We start from the raw sequence: 16,568 nt of genomic DNA on the forward strand, positions 1-16,568 counted from the left end.
GCTGTGCGTCCCGCGTCTTGGCCAATCAGCGTCACCATCTCTGGAGTGGCGTTGGTGTGGACCAATGGTGAGCGGGCGGGGCGGGGGCGGGCCGCGGCGGCGGGCAAGGGCGGCTGCGCGGGGCGGATGGCCGGGGCGGCGGGGCCGAACGCGGCGCCCGGGTGAGGGCCGCGGCCCCGGGGGGCCTTGTGCCGGGGGGGTGCCCAGGCCCTGGGGTGAGGGAGCTGTGGGGTTATGGGGTGCCCAGGCCCTGGGGTGAGGGAGCTGTGCGGCTGGGGGTGCCCAGGCCCTGGGGTGAGGGGGTTTGGGGTGCCCTGACATGTGGGGTGAGGAGCCTGTGGGGGGACTGGGGATGCCCGGGGCTGGGGGTTGCCTGGAGGTGTGGAGTGATGGGGTGCAGGGGTGTGGGGTGCGGCACGGTGGGGCTCTGAGGGGGGTACAGTGTCCTGTAGGATGCTGACAAGCTTGGAGGGCCTGGTGGCGAGAGTGGGGCTGTAGTCCATAGCCCAGGGACAGTCTGCCCTCCTTCCTAGTCCAGTATCTGGGGGCTGCTGGTTCCCCCCGTAGCTGTGGTGTTACTGGGTGACACCACATGAGTCGCCTGGCAGAGCTGTGGAAATTGGTGTGCCAGTGGTACCCTAGCAGCACAGCCGCTTGTGCCTCGGAAGTATCTGCCTTGTATCGTTATTAGCTGCTGTCTCTTATCCCCGGGGGAACCAGGAAATAATTACAACACGGGGTTATTTCTGTATCGGTTAGTGATGAATATGTGCAAATCAGAATCACTTCTAGGTCACAGAAAGAATTTTTCAGGCCCAGTTTGTATTTTATTTTTAAATCTCAGCCTGTCCAAATCTGCCCTCCCTGGTGGTGTCGCTCAGAGATGTGAACTGAGGATTTATCCACTGGTTCTGGGACTGAACCTGCAGGGAGCAGTGGGAGGTTTTTTCCCCCGGATTGATTGGGTAAAGAAGTATTTTAAAGAAATCAGACTCTTTTTCGAGAGTAGAAAGATGTTATTCTCTGGCTGCAGTTTCACTTCCGTGGTGTGTAATACCAGGATTTCACTGGCTCTTCCTCCACCCAGGGAGGTGGAATTAACCAGCCAGGTTGGGTGGTAGAAGCAAAGCTCGTTTGCTGTGCTCGTCTGCATTAGCAAACCGATGGGATATATATGTTGAACACAAATACTTTAAAGTGGGAGCAGCCAGGAGCTGTTCGGACCTCCTATATGCGAGAAAACAGCACCAATTTCTTGTGTTCTCTGTGGATTTTTTTGTGTGTGTGATGGTTAAAGTCCAGAGACCAGCCAGGGAAAACTTAGTGGTTTTGCTAGAAGCTTACGCTTGGGTTTTGTTTTGTACGCAGAGAAACGGACACGTCCTTTGCCCTGAAGAAGTTTTGGTCTCCTTGAAAGAAAGAAAAACCTCAGCTGGAATTGGGGCAGCTGATCAGGTGAGGATGGGAGGCAAAGGGATTTGGGGAAGGGAGACATGGATCAGCAAAAGTGTCGTGCGGGGGTGAAGGGTGGATGACAGCCTCCTTGGGCAGGAGCTGGGTATTTAAGGTCCTTCACAAAATGTTTAGAGGCACGGGGCTGTGAGCTGGCTCACTTCGTGATTGTCTTCCCTGTTTGTTTTCAGGTGTTCAAGCAACCTCAGTCTCTGCCTTTGATGTGAAAATGACCAAGTTAGGGTTTCTCCGGCTGTCCTACGAGAAGCAAGACACTCTGCTCAAGCTCCTCATCTTGTCGATGGCAGCTGTGCTGTGTAAGTCCACGTCCTGCTGCGCTGGCCTTGTGGGTGGCTGCTGGTGCCTTCAAAGGGGGACCATGGGATGGAGCTGCCTTTGCTCCTCCTCTGGTTGTGAAGCTCTCATCTGTCTTTAAAACACATCTTAAGTGAACAATCTTATTCCTGCTGTACCTTTTCCTTTGAAAATTGCGTCTTTATCTTCTCAACGACTCATATAAGACAGAAATCATTTTAATCCAACAAAGAAGCAGATAAACCTAACAGAACTCTGGCTCACTGAGTGCTGTAGATTCACTCTGCCCTTTTTCTGTGTTTGCAGCTTTCTCCACGAGGCTTTTTTCTGTCTTAAGATTTGAAAGTGTCATCCATGAATTTGACCCGTAAGTGTCATCATCTCATTTCGAGGGGGCCTGCTGAGTTTTTTTTCTTCTGGAGCACACAGAATTCGGGCGGTGTATGCCAGGCTCAAGTTAGTCCCCACTGAGGATGAGGGATTTGGAGGGCAGTTTTCAGTACAGCTAGGTTTCCCCTCTTCTGGACTCAAAATTCACTTCTCGGGAATTTTCGTAGAGCCTGGATCCAAGTAATTGGTCACCACCACTTTTCTGCTGGGATGTGGTTATTCTCTGCCAGGGCACAGCAGGAGGGAGGGCTCCTAGTACAACTTGTGTCTGCGTCCCAGGCTTGTTGCTGATGCAGTCAGGTGTAAGGGAGAATGTAACCGTTGCAAATCCACTTTTAAACTCTCTAGGAGGGGGGATGGACCTTCACAGCTGAGTTTCGCAGCAGTCTAGGGAAATGGGACTAGTTCCCTCTGCGTGGAGAATGCGTGGTCAGCCCTTTAAACACTCGTTATACCCCTAAACATCAGAAGGGGTATCCAGATGGGCACATGATTTGGTGCTTTACTGCCTGTCAAAAGCTGCCTCGTTTCCTGGTAGCTTGTTAAGGGACTCACCCAAGGACCGGTGAGCAGTCAGTACCTCTGTGTCTGGATGAGATGATGTTTAATGTTTTTCACTGCTACAGGTATTTTAACTACCGTACAACCCGCTTTCTGGCAGAGGAGGGCTTCTATAAATTCCACAACTGGTTTGACGACCGAGCATGGTACCCCTTGGGCAGGATTATTGGTGGGACCATTTATCCAGGTAAGCTTGTCGGGCTTCTGCTGAGCTGAAACGTGCTTCACGCCAGGGAAAATGGGGAGAGGGGTGGGTAGTGCCCACCGAGTGCCAGCTGGGAGAGGAGGGAGAGCGTGGGGGATGCCCTTCATTGAGGCGTCCCAGGCAGCAGCTCCTTTCTGGCAAGTCTTTTGGCTGCTCTGCTGTTAACTGCAAGCTGACGACCCCCTGGTGCTGCAAGCAGAGCATGAGCACCCCAGTAACAATGGTGTTTCTGTCCCGCAGGCCTGATGATCACATCAGCAGCGATTTACCACGTGCTGCACTTCTTTCACATCACCATCGACATCCGAAATGTCTGTGTGTTTCTGGCTCCACTCTTCTCCTCTTTCACCACCATCGTGACTTACCACCTCACCAAAGAGCTCAAGGTAAGGGGGCGATCGGGGCGTACCTCGCACGCTTTTGCTTTACAGAGGAGCAGGGGCTGTTTGGCGTTTGGAAAGGCAGCTCGCAGCTGTGTCGGAGATTTGAAGATGACCACCGTGCTGGTCAAAACCCAGAACTCCAGGGAAACTGGAGATCTGTTTTAAAATTTCATTTCAGTGCTCAATTTTTATTCCTTTGAGGCATATCTGTGCATAGTATAGCATGATAACAAAACCCCTAAAAACGGATGGCTTTTTCCACCCTCTGGCTGTGTTCTTTTTTCCCCAGGATGCAGGGGCAGGACTCCTTGCTGCTGCCATGATTGCAGTCGTGCCTGGGTACATCTCTCGTTCTGTTGCCGGCTCCTATGATAACGAAGGTGAGTTTGTGACACTCGGAGCAGGGAAACCTTTATGGACTCTTTGGTACTGGAAAACGCTGGTCAAGATGCTGTAGGGCATGATAGAGGAACTGTCCTCTCCCAGTGAGCCCTGCCAGATCCACACGGTTTATTAACCCAGCTGCTCGGAGATCAGTGGTTCTTCTCAGCCACGCATTTGAGAAGAGGGAGTCTACCCCAGCTCGGCAGCGAGCGTACCCCATTCCTTCAGCATCCTTGTTCGCAAATCAAAAAGGGGTTTGCCACCTCCACAAACTCTGCTTGGGGTTGCAGTTGCTGCATGGTTCCCCTTGTGCTTTTATATCTGTTTTGTCAGTGACTTTGGGGCTGGCAAAGGCAGCGATCTTGTGTTCAGTGCCTAGAGCAGAAGACGATCCAAGTTCCTCTGGTGTAGCTGGGCTTTTGGGGGCCATGGAAGGAATCTGTGTCCAGAAAGGCTAGCTGGTGTGTCTAGGAGAAGCCACGTGAGCTGTTATCTACAGTAAGATACATCACAGTGTTTCAGTCTAGAAATCGGATACAAAACCCTTTTCCCACAGCTGGCTCTTTGTACAAGGATAGAACATCTGATGAACAGCAAAAGCATTTATAGATACATATTTTTATGGCAACTGAGTGCTCTGGTGTGCCCTAGAGATGATATTCAGGGCTGGTGTGAGCTTGCTTTGACCTTTCTGTGTCCTTCCACCCAGGTATCGCCATATTCTGCATGCTGTTAACTTACTACATGTGGATCAAAGCCGTCAAAACGGGCTCCATCTATTGGGCAGCCATGTGTGCTCTCGCCTATTTCTACATGGTAAGTGTTCCTTCGTCCGGCGCAGAGGTGCTTCTGACTCCAAGGACCGCTCTGGATATGGTGACAAAAAATACACGGCATGCTGTCCCTGCGTCCTGGTTGGAGGTAGAACCTCCACAAAGGGTTTGGCATGAAAATAGAATGGGTGTTTTCTTCGGTCATTTCCACTTAACCAAAACCAGCGGGGTTTTGTGTGAGTTTTTATTAATAGCATTGAAAAATCTGGGCTTCTGGCAGCCGTGACTGTTGAGGGTGCCCTTAGAGGGAGCAGATCTCAGCTGGCATTACCACTGGGTGAAAATCCTGCACGTGATCCCAGGCAAACCAAACCTGCCGCGTTTGACCTTTGCTGTGCAACCTGTTCAGTCCTGGAACTTGTGGGTTATTTGTTTGTTTTCTCTTTTGGCAGGTCTCGTCGTGGGGTGGCTACGTCTTTCTGATTAACCTCATCCCCTTGCATGTCCTTGTGCTGATGCTGACCGGACGCTTCTCCCACAGGATCTATGTAGCCTATTGCACGGTCTACTGCTTGGGAACCATCCTCTCGATGCAGATCTCCTTTGTTGGCTTCCAGGTGGGGACCAGAATGATACGCAGACTCAAGGACGGTCGTTTAGTGGGTTATAACAGAGTAGCGAGTGGGCACCTGGTTTCTTTTCTTGATAAGTGGGTGCTGCCTTCTAGTTCTAGCTCCTGTCACGCTGATTCCTTGCAGCCTCTGGTGAGACTGGCTCTTGGAGGTGCTGGATGACTTTAAAAGCCACTAATAACCTTCATGGCACCGGTTGCCTTTCATGAAAATACTTGTTTTCAGTGAAAGAAACGCTCCTGCCAGCGTGTGTCTTGGTATAGCAGGAAAAACACCCGCTTAGCTCACGTTTTCAAGAGAATCGGTTTGATTTCCCATGTGGATTCCTATCTGGGAACCAAAGCTGATGTAAGAAAGTGACTCACGCCAGCTGTGCTGTCCGCGGGGAGGGAGCAGTTTCCTGCAGCTTTGGCAGTGGTTTTGCTGCAAAGTGATTTGTAAAAAAAGTCGGTATCGGGTACAACAGGACCCTGTTCCCTGACCGCCCTCTCCCCTGCTTGCAGCCTGTCCTCTCCTCGGAGCACATGGCTGCCCTGGGAGTCTTTGGCTTGTGTCAGATCCACGCCTTCGTAGACTACCTTCGGAGCAAGCTGAACCCGCAGCAATTCGAAATCCTGTTCAGGAGCGTCATTTCCCTGGTTGGCTTTGTCCTCCTCACCATCGGGGCTGTGCTTATGCTGACAGGTAGCCCGAGATCGTGGCCATGATGAGAACGTTTCACCACCGGCATTGCCCCCTTTCGTTGCTTTGAGGAGCACGTAACTTGTCAGTCCTAATTCCGCGTTCTCCCCTCTGCGGGGGAGGCTGGGACCTGCTCTGATATGTGCGTTAGCCAGAAAATATTGAAGCAGCAGCTGTAAGATCTGGGCTCCGTGTGATACGGGATGCAGAGGAACCTGCTGTGACTCAGCACACACAGGGGACACTGAGCTGCTTCAGAAACTGAATGTCAATCTGTAGTAGCGAAGAGATGCTAAAAATATAGGGTGGGTGGGGGAGAAGTCTTTTTAGGGTAAAATTGCACTTTATTTCCTTTCTAAAGTGGCAGTTTTGAGCAATAGAGGTGTTAAATGAGGTCCAGGACAGCTCCTTCAGCCTTGCAGGTGCTTCCCATGTGAGAGAACGTATCAGCATTGCTGGTTACTCTCTAATGAAACTGGATATGATTTTTCTTTTTTTCCTCCTATTTCCTAGGGAAAATCTCCCCATGGACAGGGCGTTTCTACTCCCTGCTGGATCCTTCTTATGCAAAGAACAACATCCCCATCATCGCCTCCGTCTCCGAGCACCAGCCCACCACTTGGTCCTCCTATTACTTTGACCTCCAGCTCCTCGTTTTCATGTTCCCAGGTGAGCCCAGCGCAGATGTTGTCAGACCCTGATTTATTAAATAACTGGACGACACTAGGGGGGTTTTATCCTGCCAGCCACGACCGCAGTCTCCCCTCTCCTTGCGGTGCTGAGTCTGTGATGGAGCGCTCCTTGCCTCTGCGGACTGTTTTTTATATCAGGCAATGGATTGTGAAGGTGAACCTGACCCGTTTCTCTTTTTCCCTCCGCAGTCGGTCTGTATTACTGCTTCAGTAACCTCTCGGACGCCCGCATTTTCATCATCATGTACGGCGTGACCAGCATGTACTTCTCTGCTGTGATGGTGAGGGCTGCTGCCTGCTGGGCTCAAGCCTGATGACTAAGTCATCTTAACGAAGTTAATTTAATTTATTTTCCTGAACTTGGTGATGGTGGTTCTTAGAATGTGAGCCAGCTGAAATGTGCATGAGGGGTTTTCTTCCTTCCTTACAACTGGTTTATTAGCCCCTCTGTGCAGTGAGGGAACGTGGTGTTGCAAAATTTACTGGTTTGGGTGTTTCTCGCTGCCGTGCGGCTACCGCTGCCGAGTCTGTCTCCCTGGTGTCCTGCAGCTGAGTTGCAAACCCAAATTCTCCAGGTAACCAAGTCAGGGCTGACAACCAACGGCTGCTTATGAGCCTGTTTCCACTCTTGCTCTAGCCCGAGCCCTAAATGCGGGTTGATTTCTGGTGCGGAGGTGTCTACTGAGTCTTGGCTCCACCTAAGATTGCCTGAGGGTGTCAAATTGAGGTCACTGCTGCACCTTGGCTGATTCTGGGGTCTGCAGAGAACTTCCCTCAGGGGCATCTGAGGTGGTGGCAGCTCCCAGTCTGCGCCCACTGGAAAAATCTGCAACTGGTTTGTCTTGAGGCTGATGCTTCTGCTGAATTTGAGGTGCTGAGTTGGGGATGGCATTTAATTTCACTCTTCTCTGGGATTTCTGCCTGGATTTCTTCGAGAGGCACTGACAGTCCTGGTCTTGCCCATAGGTGCGTCTTATGCTGGTGCTGGCCCCAGTGATGTGCATCCTGTCCGGCATCGGGGTTTCCCAGGTGTTGTCCACCTACATGAAGAACCTGGATATCAGCCGGCCAGACAAGAAGAGCAAAAAACAACAAGATTCCACCTACCCCATCAAAAATGAAGTGAGTGTTGGGTCGGCTTGGGATGGGGAAGAAGACACCTAGTTCTGGTGGGGACAAGGCTGACAGCCTCTTCCCTCCAGCGTTGAGCCTGATGTGTTCCCTCAGGTTGCCAGTGGCATGATCCTGGTCATGGCTTTCTTCCTGATCACCTACACCTTCCATTCCACCTGGGTGACCAGTGAGGCATACTCCTCACCCTCCATCGTTCTGTCCGCCCGGGGTGGGGACGGCAGCAGAATCATCTTTGATGACTTCAGAGAAGCTTATTACTGGCTGCGTCACAACACGCCGGAGGTAAACGGAGGTAATTGGGGCAGCGGGGACCAACATCGTCTGCTGAGGTGCTGACGGCGTGTCTGGTGTTTGGATGTAGGATGCAAAGGTGATGTCCTGGTGGGACTACGGGTACCAGATAACTGCCATGGCCAACCGGACCATCTTGGTGGACAACAACACCTGGAACAACACGCACATCTCCCGTGTTGGTCAGGTAGGTCCTTCCCTCACCCGCTGCCTTGCCCTGCCTTTTCGGGGCACCACATGGTGTGACTGACTCGGCCTCTGCTCCAGGCGATGGCATCGACGGAAGAGAAAGCCTACGAGATCATGAGGGAGCTGGACGTCAGCTACGTGCTGGTGATCTTCGGAGGCCTCACCGGCTACTCATCTGACGGTAAGGTCTCACTCCAGGCTGGGTTGGACCCGGCTGGGGGCACTGATGGCACAGACTTCCCCAAAACAGCTTGTAGAGGAGCAACGTCCCACCTTCAGCTGAGGCTGCAAAGTGGAAACAGCACCAAAATGTTCCTCTGGAACTGCACGTACTGTTAATGGCTCTCCCCGAGCGCCACTCCGCCCTGTTTTCCCCTGACGCAACTCGGCTCCTTGCTCTGTTCACTCCAACTCTCTGCTCTCCACCTTTCAGATATCAACAAGTTCCTGTGGATGGTGCGGATCGGGGGCAGCACAGACACGGGGCGCCACATCAAGGAGCACGACTACTACACCCCCACGGGGGAGTTTCGGGTTGACCGCGAGGGCTCCCCGGTGCTCCTCAACTGCCTCATGTACAAGATGTGCTACTATCGCTTCGGTCAGGTCTACACTGAGGCCAGTAAGTCCCCAAAACCACCCCCCTGGGGGTGACACCGCTTTTGGGGCGCCCCACACTGCCCCCAGCATCTTCGGGGCACGATGTGGCAGTGCTGCCTGTACTTTGCCCTCTCCTAGAACGACCGCCGGGCTACGACCGGGTGAGGAACGCCGAAATCGGCAACAAGGACTTTGAGCTGGACGTGCTGGAGGAGGCGTACACCACAGAGCACTGGCTGGTCCGAATATACAAGGTATGGCTGCGGAACGAGCCGAAACCCCCCAAATTTGGGGAAAACCCAATAAACTTCACCTTTTTTTTTTTTTGCTGCCCAGGTGAAAGATTTGGATAACCGTGGCTTGTCGAGAACGTAGAGGAGCTGCCGCCGGCTGCGCCGCGCACCGCACTGACCTTGCCTTTGCCTGTGAAGCAGAAATATTTTGGGTTTTTTTTTTGTTTTGGATTTTTTTTGGGGGGGGGGGGCAGTGTTTATTTTTATTTTATACCATTTGTAAGTGCAGGCAGCAGCGAGACGTCCCTGCCCGTCCTTGCCTGCCGGGGGGTGATTTTTATATACACATGGAGCAGTCGCCAAATGAGAAGTAACGGCTTCAACTGGGGGTTGATTAACGGGTGAATCACAAATGATAATAATAATTAAAAAAAAAAAAAAAAAAGGATTAAAAGAAACGGGTTTGGTGAGGATTTTTTCCCCCCTAATTCTGCACCGGTTTTTCCCCCTTGCCAGAACCGGGTGTGGAGAACGGGTTTGGTGGGGAAGTTTTGGTGCTTTTAATTAATTTGAAGGGGAAAGCGGGACTGCGGGAGGGGGGGCGGGGCTAGCGGGGGGGGCGGGGCCGGGCGGGCTGCGCGCGCAGGGCGGGGCGGGGCGCGGTGGCGCCGGCGGGAACGGGCAGCGCGGCGGGAGCGGGGCCGGGGATGGCGGTGCCGTTCGTGGAGGACTGGGACCTGGTGCAGACGCTGGGGGAAGGCGCCTACGGGGAGTGAGTGAGGGGGGGGCCCAGGCGGGGGGGGGGGTCCCTGCCGGGGCGCGCCCCCTGCACGGCTCTCGCACGCCCCTTGCACGCCCACCGCCGCCTGCCCGCCCCGCACCCGCTGCGTGGCTACTGCTGGCCGCTCGTGGGCCCGTTGCGTGGCCGCTGCTCGGCTGTTACGTGCCCCTTGGGCAGGCGCTGCGTGGCCACTGCTTGCCCGTTGCGCGCCCTGCGTGTGCCCGCTGCGTGCCCACTGTGTGCCCACTGCTTGCTCTGTGCCCCTTGTGCGCCCACTGCTTGCTCTGCCCCTTGTGTGCCCACTGCTTGCTCTGCCCCTTGTGTGCCCACTGCTTGCTCTGTGCCCCTTGTGCGCCCACTGCTTGCTCTGCCCCTTGTGTGCCCACTGCTTGCTCTGCCCCTTGTGTGCCCACTGCTTGCTCTGTGCCCCTTGTGCGCCCACTGCTTGCTCTGCCCCTTGTGTGCCCACTGCTTGCTCTGCCCCTTGTGTGCCCACTGCTTGCTCTGTGCCCCTTGTGTGCCCACTGCTTGCTCTGTGCCCCTTGTGTGCCCACTGCTTGCTCTGCCCCTTGTGTGCCCACTGCTTGCTCTGCCCCTTGTGTGCCCACTGCTTGCTCTGTGCCCCTTGTGTGCCCACTGCTTGCTCTGTGCCCCTTGTGCGCCCACTGCTTGCTCTGCCCCTTGTGCGCCCACTGCTTGCTCTGTGCCCCTTGTGCGCCCACTGCTTGCTCTGCCCCTTGTGTGCCCACTGCTTGCTCTGCCCCTTGTGCGCCCACTGCTTGCTCTGTGCCCCTTGTGCGCCCACTGCTTGCTCTGCCCCTTGTGCGCCCACTGCTTGCTCTGTGCCCCTTGTGTGCCCACTGCTTGCTACATGCCCCTTATGTGGCCACTGCTTGCTCTGCCCCTTGTGTGCCCACTGCTTGCTCTGTGCCCCTTGTGTGCCCACTGCTTGCTCTGCCCCTTGTGTGCCCACTGCTTGCTACATGCCCCTTATGTGGCCACTGTTTGCCCACTGCTTGGCTATCACGTGGCCACGCTTGCTCTGTGGCCCTTTTGTGGCCACCGCTTGCCCACTAATTGCGCTGTGCCCCCTGTGTGGCTACTGTTTGCCCACTGCTTGGCTGTTGTACACCCCTTGTGTGCCCGCTGCTTGGCCATCACACACCCACTGCTTGCCCACTGCTTGCTCTGTGCCCCTTATGTGGCTACTGCTTGCCCATCGCTTGCCCACTGCTTACTATGTGCCCCTTATGCGGCTACTGCTTGCCCATCGCTTACCCACTGCTTACTATGTGCCCCTTATGCGGCTACTGCTTGCCCATCGCTTACCCACTGCTTACTATGTGCCCCTTATGCGGCTACTGCTTGCCCATCGCTTGCCCACTGCATGCCCACTGCTTGCTACATGCCGCTTTTGTGGCTACTGCTTGCCCACTGCTTGCCCATTGCATGCCCATTGCTTGCAATGTGTCCCTTGTGTGGCCACTGCTTGCCCACTGCTTCACCACTGCGTGCCGCCCCCCCATGGCCGCTGCTTGCCCGCTCCTTGGCTGCTGCGTGCCCCTCGTGTGCTCCTTGCTTGCCCATCACGTGCTGCCTGCGCCGCCCGCCTCCCCTGGCAGCGTTTCACGTCCCCCCCCCCCCGCTGACCCGCCGCGCGCCCCAGGGTGCAGCTGGCCGTCAACCGCCGCACCGAGGAAGCCGTGGCCGTCAAAATCGTGGACATGAAGCGAGCGGCCGACTGCCCGGAGAACATCAAGAAGGAAATCTGCATCAACAAGATGCTCAACCACGAGAACGTCGTCAAATTTTACGGGCACCGACGGGAAGGCGCCACGCAGTACCTCTTCCTGGAGTACTGCAGCGGCGGCGAGCTCTTCGACCGCATCGGTACGCCCGCTTCCAAATGCCTTTGATTTTATCTAACATGACGCGTTAAAAAATTCATCCCTAAAAGGCTGAGAATTGTTCTTCCTTTTCTTATTCCGCTCCTGTAGAGCCGGATATCGGGATGCCAGAGCCGGAGGCACAGCGGTTCTTCCAGCAGCTGATCGCCGGCGTGGTGAGCGCGGTGGGGATGCGGGGGATGCCGGCGGCGGTGCCACGCGGCGCTGACCCTTCTCTCTGTCCCCAGGTTTACCTGCACAGCATCGGCATCACCCACCGCGACCTCAAGCCGGAGAACCTGCTGCTGGATGAGCGAGGTGGGGGGGGGAGGGTGACGCATCCCTATCGGTCCCCTATTGCCTTCGAAATTTTTTCTTTGGAATTTTTTTAATTTTAATTGGGGCCCAGATAACCTGAAAATCTCCGATTTCGGCTTGGCCACCGTCTTCAAGCACAACGGCCGGGAGCGGCTGCTCAACAAGATGTGCGGCACCCTGCCCTACGTGGCCCCCGAGCTGCTGCGGCGCCCCGAGTTCAGGGCTGAGCCCGTTGACGTCTGGGCTTGCGGCGTGGTGCTGACAGCCATGCTGGCCGGAGGTGGGCCGCCTGCAACCTATAGGGGGACCTATGGAATGCGTAAGGTGGGGGGGGGGGGCGTATGATGTGCTCAAGGGACGTATGTGAGATGCGGAGGTGGGGTGTCCAAAGGGCGTTTGAGGGTGCAGAGGGGATGTGTCTGCAACGTGGAGGGGTTGCGTATGAAATGTAGAGGGGGTGTACATATGGAATGCATAGGGGGAGGCGCGTGGAATGCACGGAGGGATGTACGAGGTGGGGAAGGGGCCTGTATGAGGTGCATGGTGGGATGTATGAGGTGCGTGCGTATGAGATGCAGAAGGGGAATGTATGGAAATTATAGGGGGAGGGACATGTGAAAGGTAAGAGGGGGAATGTATGAGATGCATAAGGGGGATATGGAGGGGGACGTGTGACATGTATAGCAGGGGTGTATGAAATAGCTAAGGGGGACGTATGGAAGGCACAGAGGGACGTAAGCTGCGGAAGGGAACGTACGAGATGCATAAGGGGGTATATGGGATGCGTAGGAGAAGTATGGAATGCATGGGGGGAATCCATGAGATGCAGCACCTGCTTCAGAGCAGAGGTGCCTGACACAGAAGACGGTGGCGGTGCTGTTGTGTGCTTGTGCACACCGCTGGGCATGTGCACGTTGCAGGGTGTTTGCATGTCGCTGGGTGTTTGCATGCTGCAGGGCTTTGCGCGCTGTGGGACTTTGTACACTGCAAGGCTTTGCACGTTGCACACCTTCCGCACATCGTAACACCTTTGTGTGCTGCATACCTTTGCACGTTGCCCCCTTTTAAAATCATGCAGAACCAGTCTTTATTACTCCCCCTTGTAAAAGCTCTCTGTGCAAACCTTGCTGTGCTGCCTCCTTTCCATTTCCATTTCCATTTCCATTTCCAATTTCCCCCTTCCCACCCTGGGGCACTAAGGCAGCAGGTTTTTCCCTCTGGCAGAGTTGCCCTGGGACCAGCCCAGCGATAGCTGCCAGGAGTACAGTGACTGGAAGGAGAGGAAAACTTACCTCCCACCTTGGAAGAAGATCGATTCAGCACCCTTAGGTAAGCAACCGGCCCCCAGCGGCCCCCAGTGCCGCACCAGTGGTCCCCGTTTCCCACCCTGTCTCCCCCAGCTTTGCTGCACAAGATCCTGACGGAATGCCCGACGGCGCGGATCACCATCCCTGACATCAAGAAGGACCGGTGGTACAGCAAACCCCTCAAAAAGGGTAAGGGGCCGCCAGGGAGCGTGCCCGTCCCCCCACATCTTGGCGGGGTCATTGGGTGTCTCGTCCCTCTACAGGCGTCAAGCGGGCTCGCGTGTCCTCAGGGGGGGTGTCCGATTCTCCCGGCGGCTTCTCCAAGCACGTCCGATCCGATACGGATTTCTCGCCAGTGAAGAGCGCTCTGGGGTGAGCCTGCGGTGCCCTCTGCGTCCCCCTCCGCGCGCTTGGCTGCTACAAGTGGCCTCATCGCTGTTTGTGTGCTGCGGGGCTTTGCACATTGCAAGGCTTTGCACGCTCTGGGGCTTTGCATGGTGCAGGGGGTTGCACATTGCAAGGCTTTGGACTCCGCAGGGCTTTGTGTGACGCTGGGGTTTGCACGCTGCAGGGGTTTGCATGCCGGGGCTTTGCATGCTGCAAGACTGCACATTGCAAGGCTTTGCACGCTGCGGAGCTTTGCATGCTGCAGGGGGTTGCACATTGCAGGGCTTTGTGTGGCGCTGGGGTTTGCACGCTGCAGGGCTTCGCATGCTGCAGGACTTTGCGCGCTGCAAGGCTTTGCATGGCGCAAGGGCTTTGTACACCACGGGGCTTTGCACTTTGCAATTCTTTGCACGTTGCAGGGCTTTCCCAAGAGGTGGTGGGGTGGAAACCACGTGTGCACAATCTTAAAAAATCCTGCAAGATCCCAAAGCGCTGTGATTTCCACGCTCATATACCTCCCTGTTCCCCCTCCGTGCGACCTCCCCTTGGCACGAGCATCCCTAATGTCCTGTCTCCCCTTGCGTTGCAGCGAGGAGAAGGCGAGCTACTCCACGTCGCAGCCGGAGCCCGGCACCGGCGGGGCGCTCTGGGAGAGCGGAGCAGCCACCGTTGACAAACTGGTGCAGGGCATCAGCTTCTCCCAGCCCGCCTGCCCCGAGCACATGCTGGTTAACAGCCAGCTCCTCGGCACCCCGGGGTCCTCCCAGGTGCTGCGCTGGGGGTGCTGGGCGGCCGCCTCGCCGTGTTTGGGGTGCAGCTCTGCGGGTTTTGTTGTCTTGAGGTGCAGCTTGGCAGTACAGGGGGTGCAACTTTGCATCGTTTGTCATATCAGGTTTAAATGTGGCAGGTTTTGGGGTGCTGCTTTGCGGTATTTATGGCATCAGGGTGCAGTACGGCGGTGTTTGGCAGGCAGCTTTGCATTTATACACTGGGGTCCAACTTTGCAGTATTTACGGTATTGGGGATGCAACTTTGCAATATTTCTAATGCAATTTGGCAGTGTTCCTAATGCAACTTTGCAATATCTCTAATGCAACTTTGCAATATTCCTGATGCAACTGGGCAATATTTCTAATGCAGCTTTGCAACCTGGGAGATGCAGCTCGCAGCATTTACCATCAGGGGGTGCAGCTTTGCAATATTTACCTTCGCAAGGCCGGGGGAGCTGGGGCTGCAGCTTTGCAACTTTGCGGGATTTGTAACTTTTACAATGTTTTGGGGGGGCCGGCAGAGCCCGTGGCAGCGTCTGGTGAAGCGGATGACGCGTTTCTTCACCAAACTGGATGCTGACGGCTCTTACCGCGCCCTGAAAGAGGTCTGTGAGAAGATGGGGTACGGCTGGAAGAAGAGCTGCACAAACCAGGTAGGGACCAGGGTGCAAAATGGTGAGGTAGGACCCCCCCACATGTTGTTACACCTGCGAATAATTTGCTCTCCCCCCCCCCCCGCTTTGCTGCTGTTTTGCAGGTTACCATCTCGACCACGGACCGGAGGAACAACAAACTCATCTTCAAGTTGAACCTGGTGGAGATGGAGAGCAAGATTTTGGTGGATTTTCGCCTCTCCAAGGTGGGGGGGGGAGGGGGTCAGGAGGGGCACACGGTGATGCACAGTGGGTGCAGGGTGGCGCAGGGTCTTGCAAGCTGATGCATGGGGATGCAGGACCATGCAAAGTGAGGCAGGACGGTGCAAAGTGAGGCAGGACCGTGCAAGGCTGGGTGCAAGGTGGTGCTGGTGGGTGCAAGGTGGTGCTGGTGGGTGCAGGGTGGTGCTGGTGGGTGCAAGGTGGTGCTGGTGGGTGCAGGGTGGTGCTGGTGGGTGCAGGGTGGTGCTGGTGGGTGCAGGGTGGTGCAAGATGGCTGCAGGGCAGCACCCGCTGAGTGCACGGCAGCTGCAAGGTGATGCAAAGCAGCATCCTGTGGGTGCAAGGTGGTGCTGGGTGGGTGCAAGGCAGTACCTGGTGGGTTTGCAGTGGGTGCAGGGAGATGCAAAATGGGTGCCAGGCGGCGCACTGGGGATGCAAGGCAGTGCTGAGGGGGTGCGCGGTGGGTGCAGAGGAACACAGGACAGTGTCTGGGGGGTGCAGGGGGGTGCTCAGTGGGGTGAAGGTGGTGCAGCAGGGGTGCCTGGGGGGTGCAAGGCCATACCCAGTTAGTGCAGGGCAGTGCAGGGTGGGTGCAAAGCAGGTGCAAGCTGATGTACAAGGGGTGCGAAGCAGTGCAGGATGATGCACAGCAGGTGCAAGGCAGCGCAAGGTGGGTGCAAGGCAGCGCAAGGTGCGTGCAAGCAGGTGCAAGAGAGCAAGGTGGGTGCAAAGCGGTGCACAGCAGGTGCAAGGTGATGCAAAGCAGTGCAAGACGGGTGCAGAGTCGATGCAAACCCCCTCCTCTCCCTGCACAGGGCGACGGCCTGGAGTTCAAGAGGCATTTCCTAAAAATCAAGGGCAAGCTCAGCGACGTCGTCAGCACCCAGAAAGTCTGGCTGCCTGCCACCTGAGCCCCCTTGCACCCCACCTGCCTTCTCCCTCTCCTCCTCTTCCTCCTCCTCCTCCTCCTCTTCCTCCCGGCGAGGCTCCTGCGGCAGCACCCGAATGCCACGAAGGCAACCGACCGCGCGCGTGCGCCTCAGATTTTAAAGGTTCAATAAAGCCCTGGGGGGATGAAGCAAAGCCGCTTACTGCAAGGGCGGGGGGGGGGACGGGGACGTTGCAATGGGTCCCATCCTGCTGTGGCCAGCGGAGGGTGCTCAGCTGGCCTGATGGGTGCACCCAGGCTGCTGGGGTGGGGGGACAATGCAAACTGGAGGGGGCCCTGGGGTGCTCCACAGCGCAGCAATTTAAAAAGGCATTAAATAATTTTTTAAAATAGCAATTAGGGATCAGTTCCCCCCTCCCCAGCTTCTTTTCACCCCAAAA

The 16,568-nt window shown here is 55.7% G+C and overlaps 2 protein-coding genes across 5 annotated transcripts; both read left to right on the forward strand.

Moving 5' to 3' along the window:
- Positions 1–81: 81 nt before the first annotated feature.
- STT3A (STT3 oligosaccharyltransferase complex catalytic subunit A) lies at positions 82–9,369 on the forward strand. 3 transcript variants are annotated; one of them, XM_055819340.1, is made up of 20 exons: positions 137–161; positions 845–965; positions 1,369–1,455; positions 1,644–1,769; positions 2,074–2,134; positions 2,784–2,905; positions 3,164–3,309; positions 3,596–3,686; positions 4,400–4,506; positions 4,916–5,080; positions 5,599–5,779; positions 6,290–6,445; positions 6,658–6,749; positions 7,435–7,590; positions 7,696–7,884; positions 7,964–8,080; positions 8,161–8,263; positions 8,516–8,704; positions 8,821–8,936; positions 9,019–9,369. In XM_055819340.1, the coding sequence occupies exons 4-20, from the start codon at positions 1,682–1,684 to the stop codon at positions 9,055–9,057; spliced, it is 2,118 nt and encodes a 705-aa protein (XP_055675315.1). In that variant the 5' UTR covers positions 137–161; positions 845–965; positions 1,369–1,455; positions 1,644–1,681; the 3' UTR covers positions 9,058–9,369. The 3 variants fall into 3 exon arrangements, with proteins under 3 accessions (XP_055675314.1, XP_055675316.1, XP_055675315.1); XM_055819339.1 differs by lacking the exon at positions 845–965 and having other exon boundaries at positions 82–161; XM_055819341.1 differs by lacking the exon at positions 845–965 and having other exon boundaries at positions 130–215.
- A 201-nt stretch (positions 9,370–9,570) lies between these two features.
- Positions 9,571–16,327, forward strand: CHEK1 (checkpoint kinase 1). 2 transcript variants are annotated; one of them, XM_055819430.1, is made up of 12 exons: positions 9,571–9,687; positions 11,363–11,586; positions 11,694–11,758; positions 11,831–11,900; positions 11,992–12,180; positions 13,125–13,229; positions 13,301–13,396; positions 13,471–13,579; positions 14,184–14,361; positions 14,886–15,017; positions 15,122–15,223; positions 16,055–16,327. In XM_055819430.1, the coding sequence occupies exons 1-12, from the start codon at positions 9,623–9,625 to the stop codon at positions 16,148–16,150; spliced, it is 1,431 nt and encodes a 476-aa protein (XP_055675405.1). In that variant the 5' UTR covers positions 9,571–9,622; the 3' UTR covers positions 16,151–16,327. The 2 variants fall into 2 exon arrangements, with proteins under 2 accessions (XP_055675405.1, XP_055675406.1); XM_055819431.1 differs by having other exon boundaries at positions 9,580–9,687; positions 13,498–13,579.
- Positions 16,328–16,568: the final 241 nt, after the last annotated feature.

This window comes from Falco peregrinus, chromosome 15 (genome assembly GCF_023634155.1).
Source record: "Falco peregrinus isolate bFalPer1 chromosome 15, bFalPer1.pri, whole genome shotgun sequence".
Taxonomy (NCBI): Eukaryota; Metazoa; Chordata; class Aves; order Falconiformes; family Falconidae; genus Falco; species Falco peregrinus.

Coding starts and splice junctions, on each gene's coding strand:
- STT3A (XM_055819339.1), top strand. CDS start 1,682: ATGACCAAGTTAGGGTTTCTCCGGCTGTCCTACGAGAAGCAAGACACT. Junction 7,885..7,963: donor TGCGTCACAACACGCCGGAG/GTAAACGGAGGT, acceptor GTTTGGATGTAG/GATGCAAAGGTGATGTCCTG. Junction 8,081..8,160: donor ACATCTCCCGTGTTGGTCAG/GTAGGTCCTTCC, acceptor CCTCTGCTCCAG/GCGATGGCATCGACGGAAGA.
- CHEK1 (XM_055819430.1), top strand. CDS start 9,623: ATGGCGGTGCCGTTCGTGGAGGACTGGGACCTGGTGCAGACGCTGGGG. Junction 11,587..11,693: donor CGAGCTCTTCGACCGCATCG/GTACGCCCGCTT, acceptor CCGCTCCTGTAG/AGCCGGATATCGGGATGCCA. Junction 14,362..14,885: donor GCACCCCGGGGTCCTCCCAG/GTGCTGCGCTGG, acceptor GGGGGCCGGCAG/AGCCCGTGGCAGCGTCTGGT.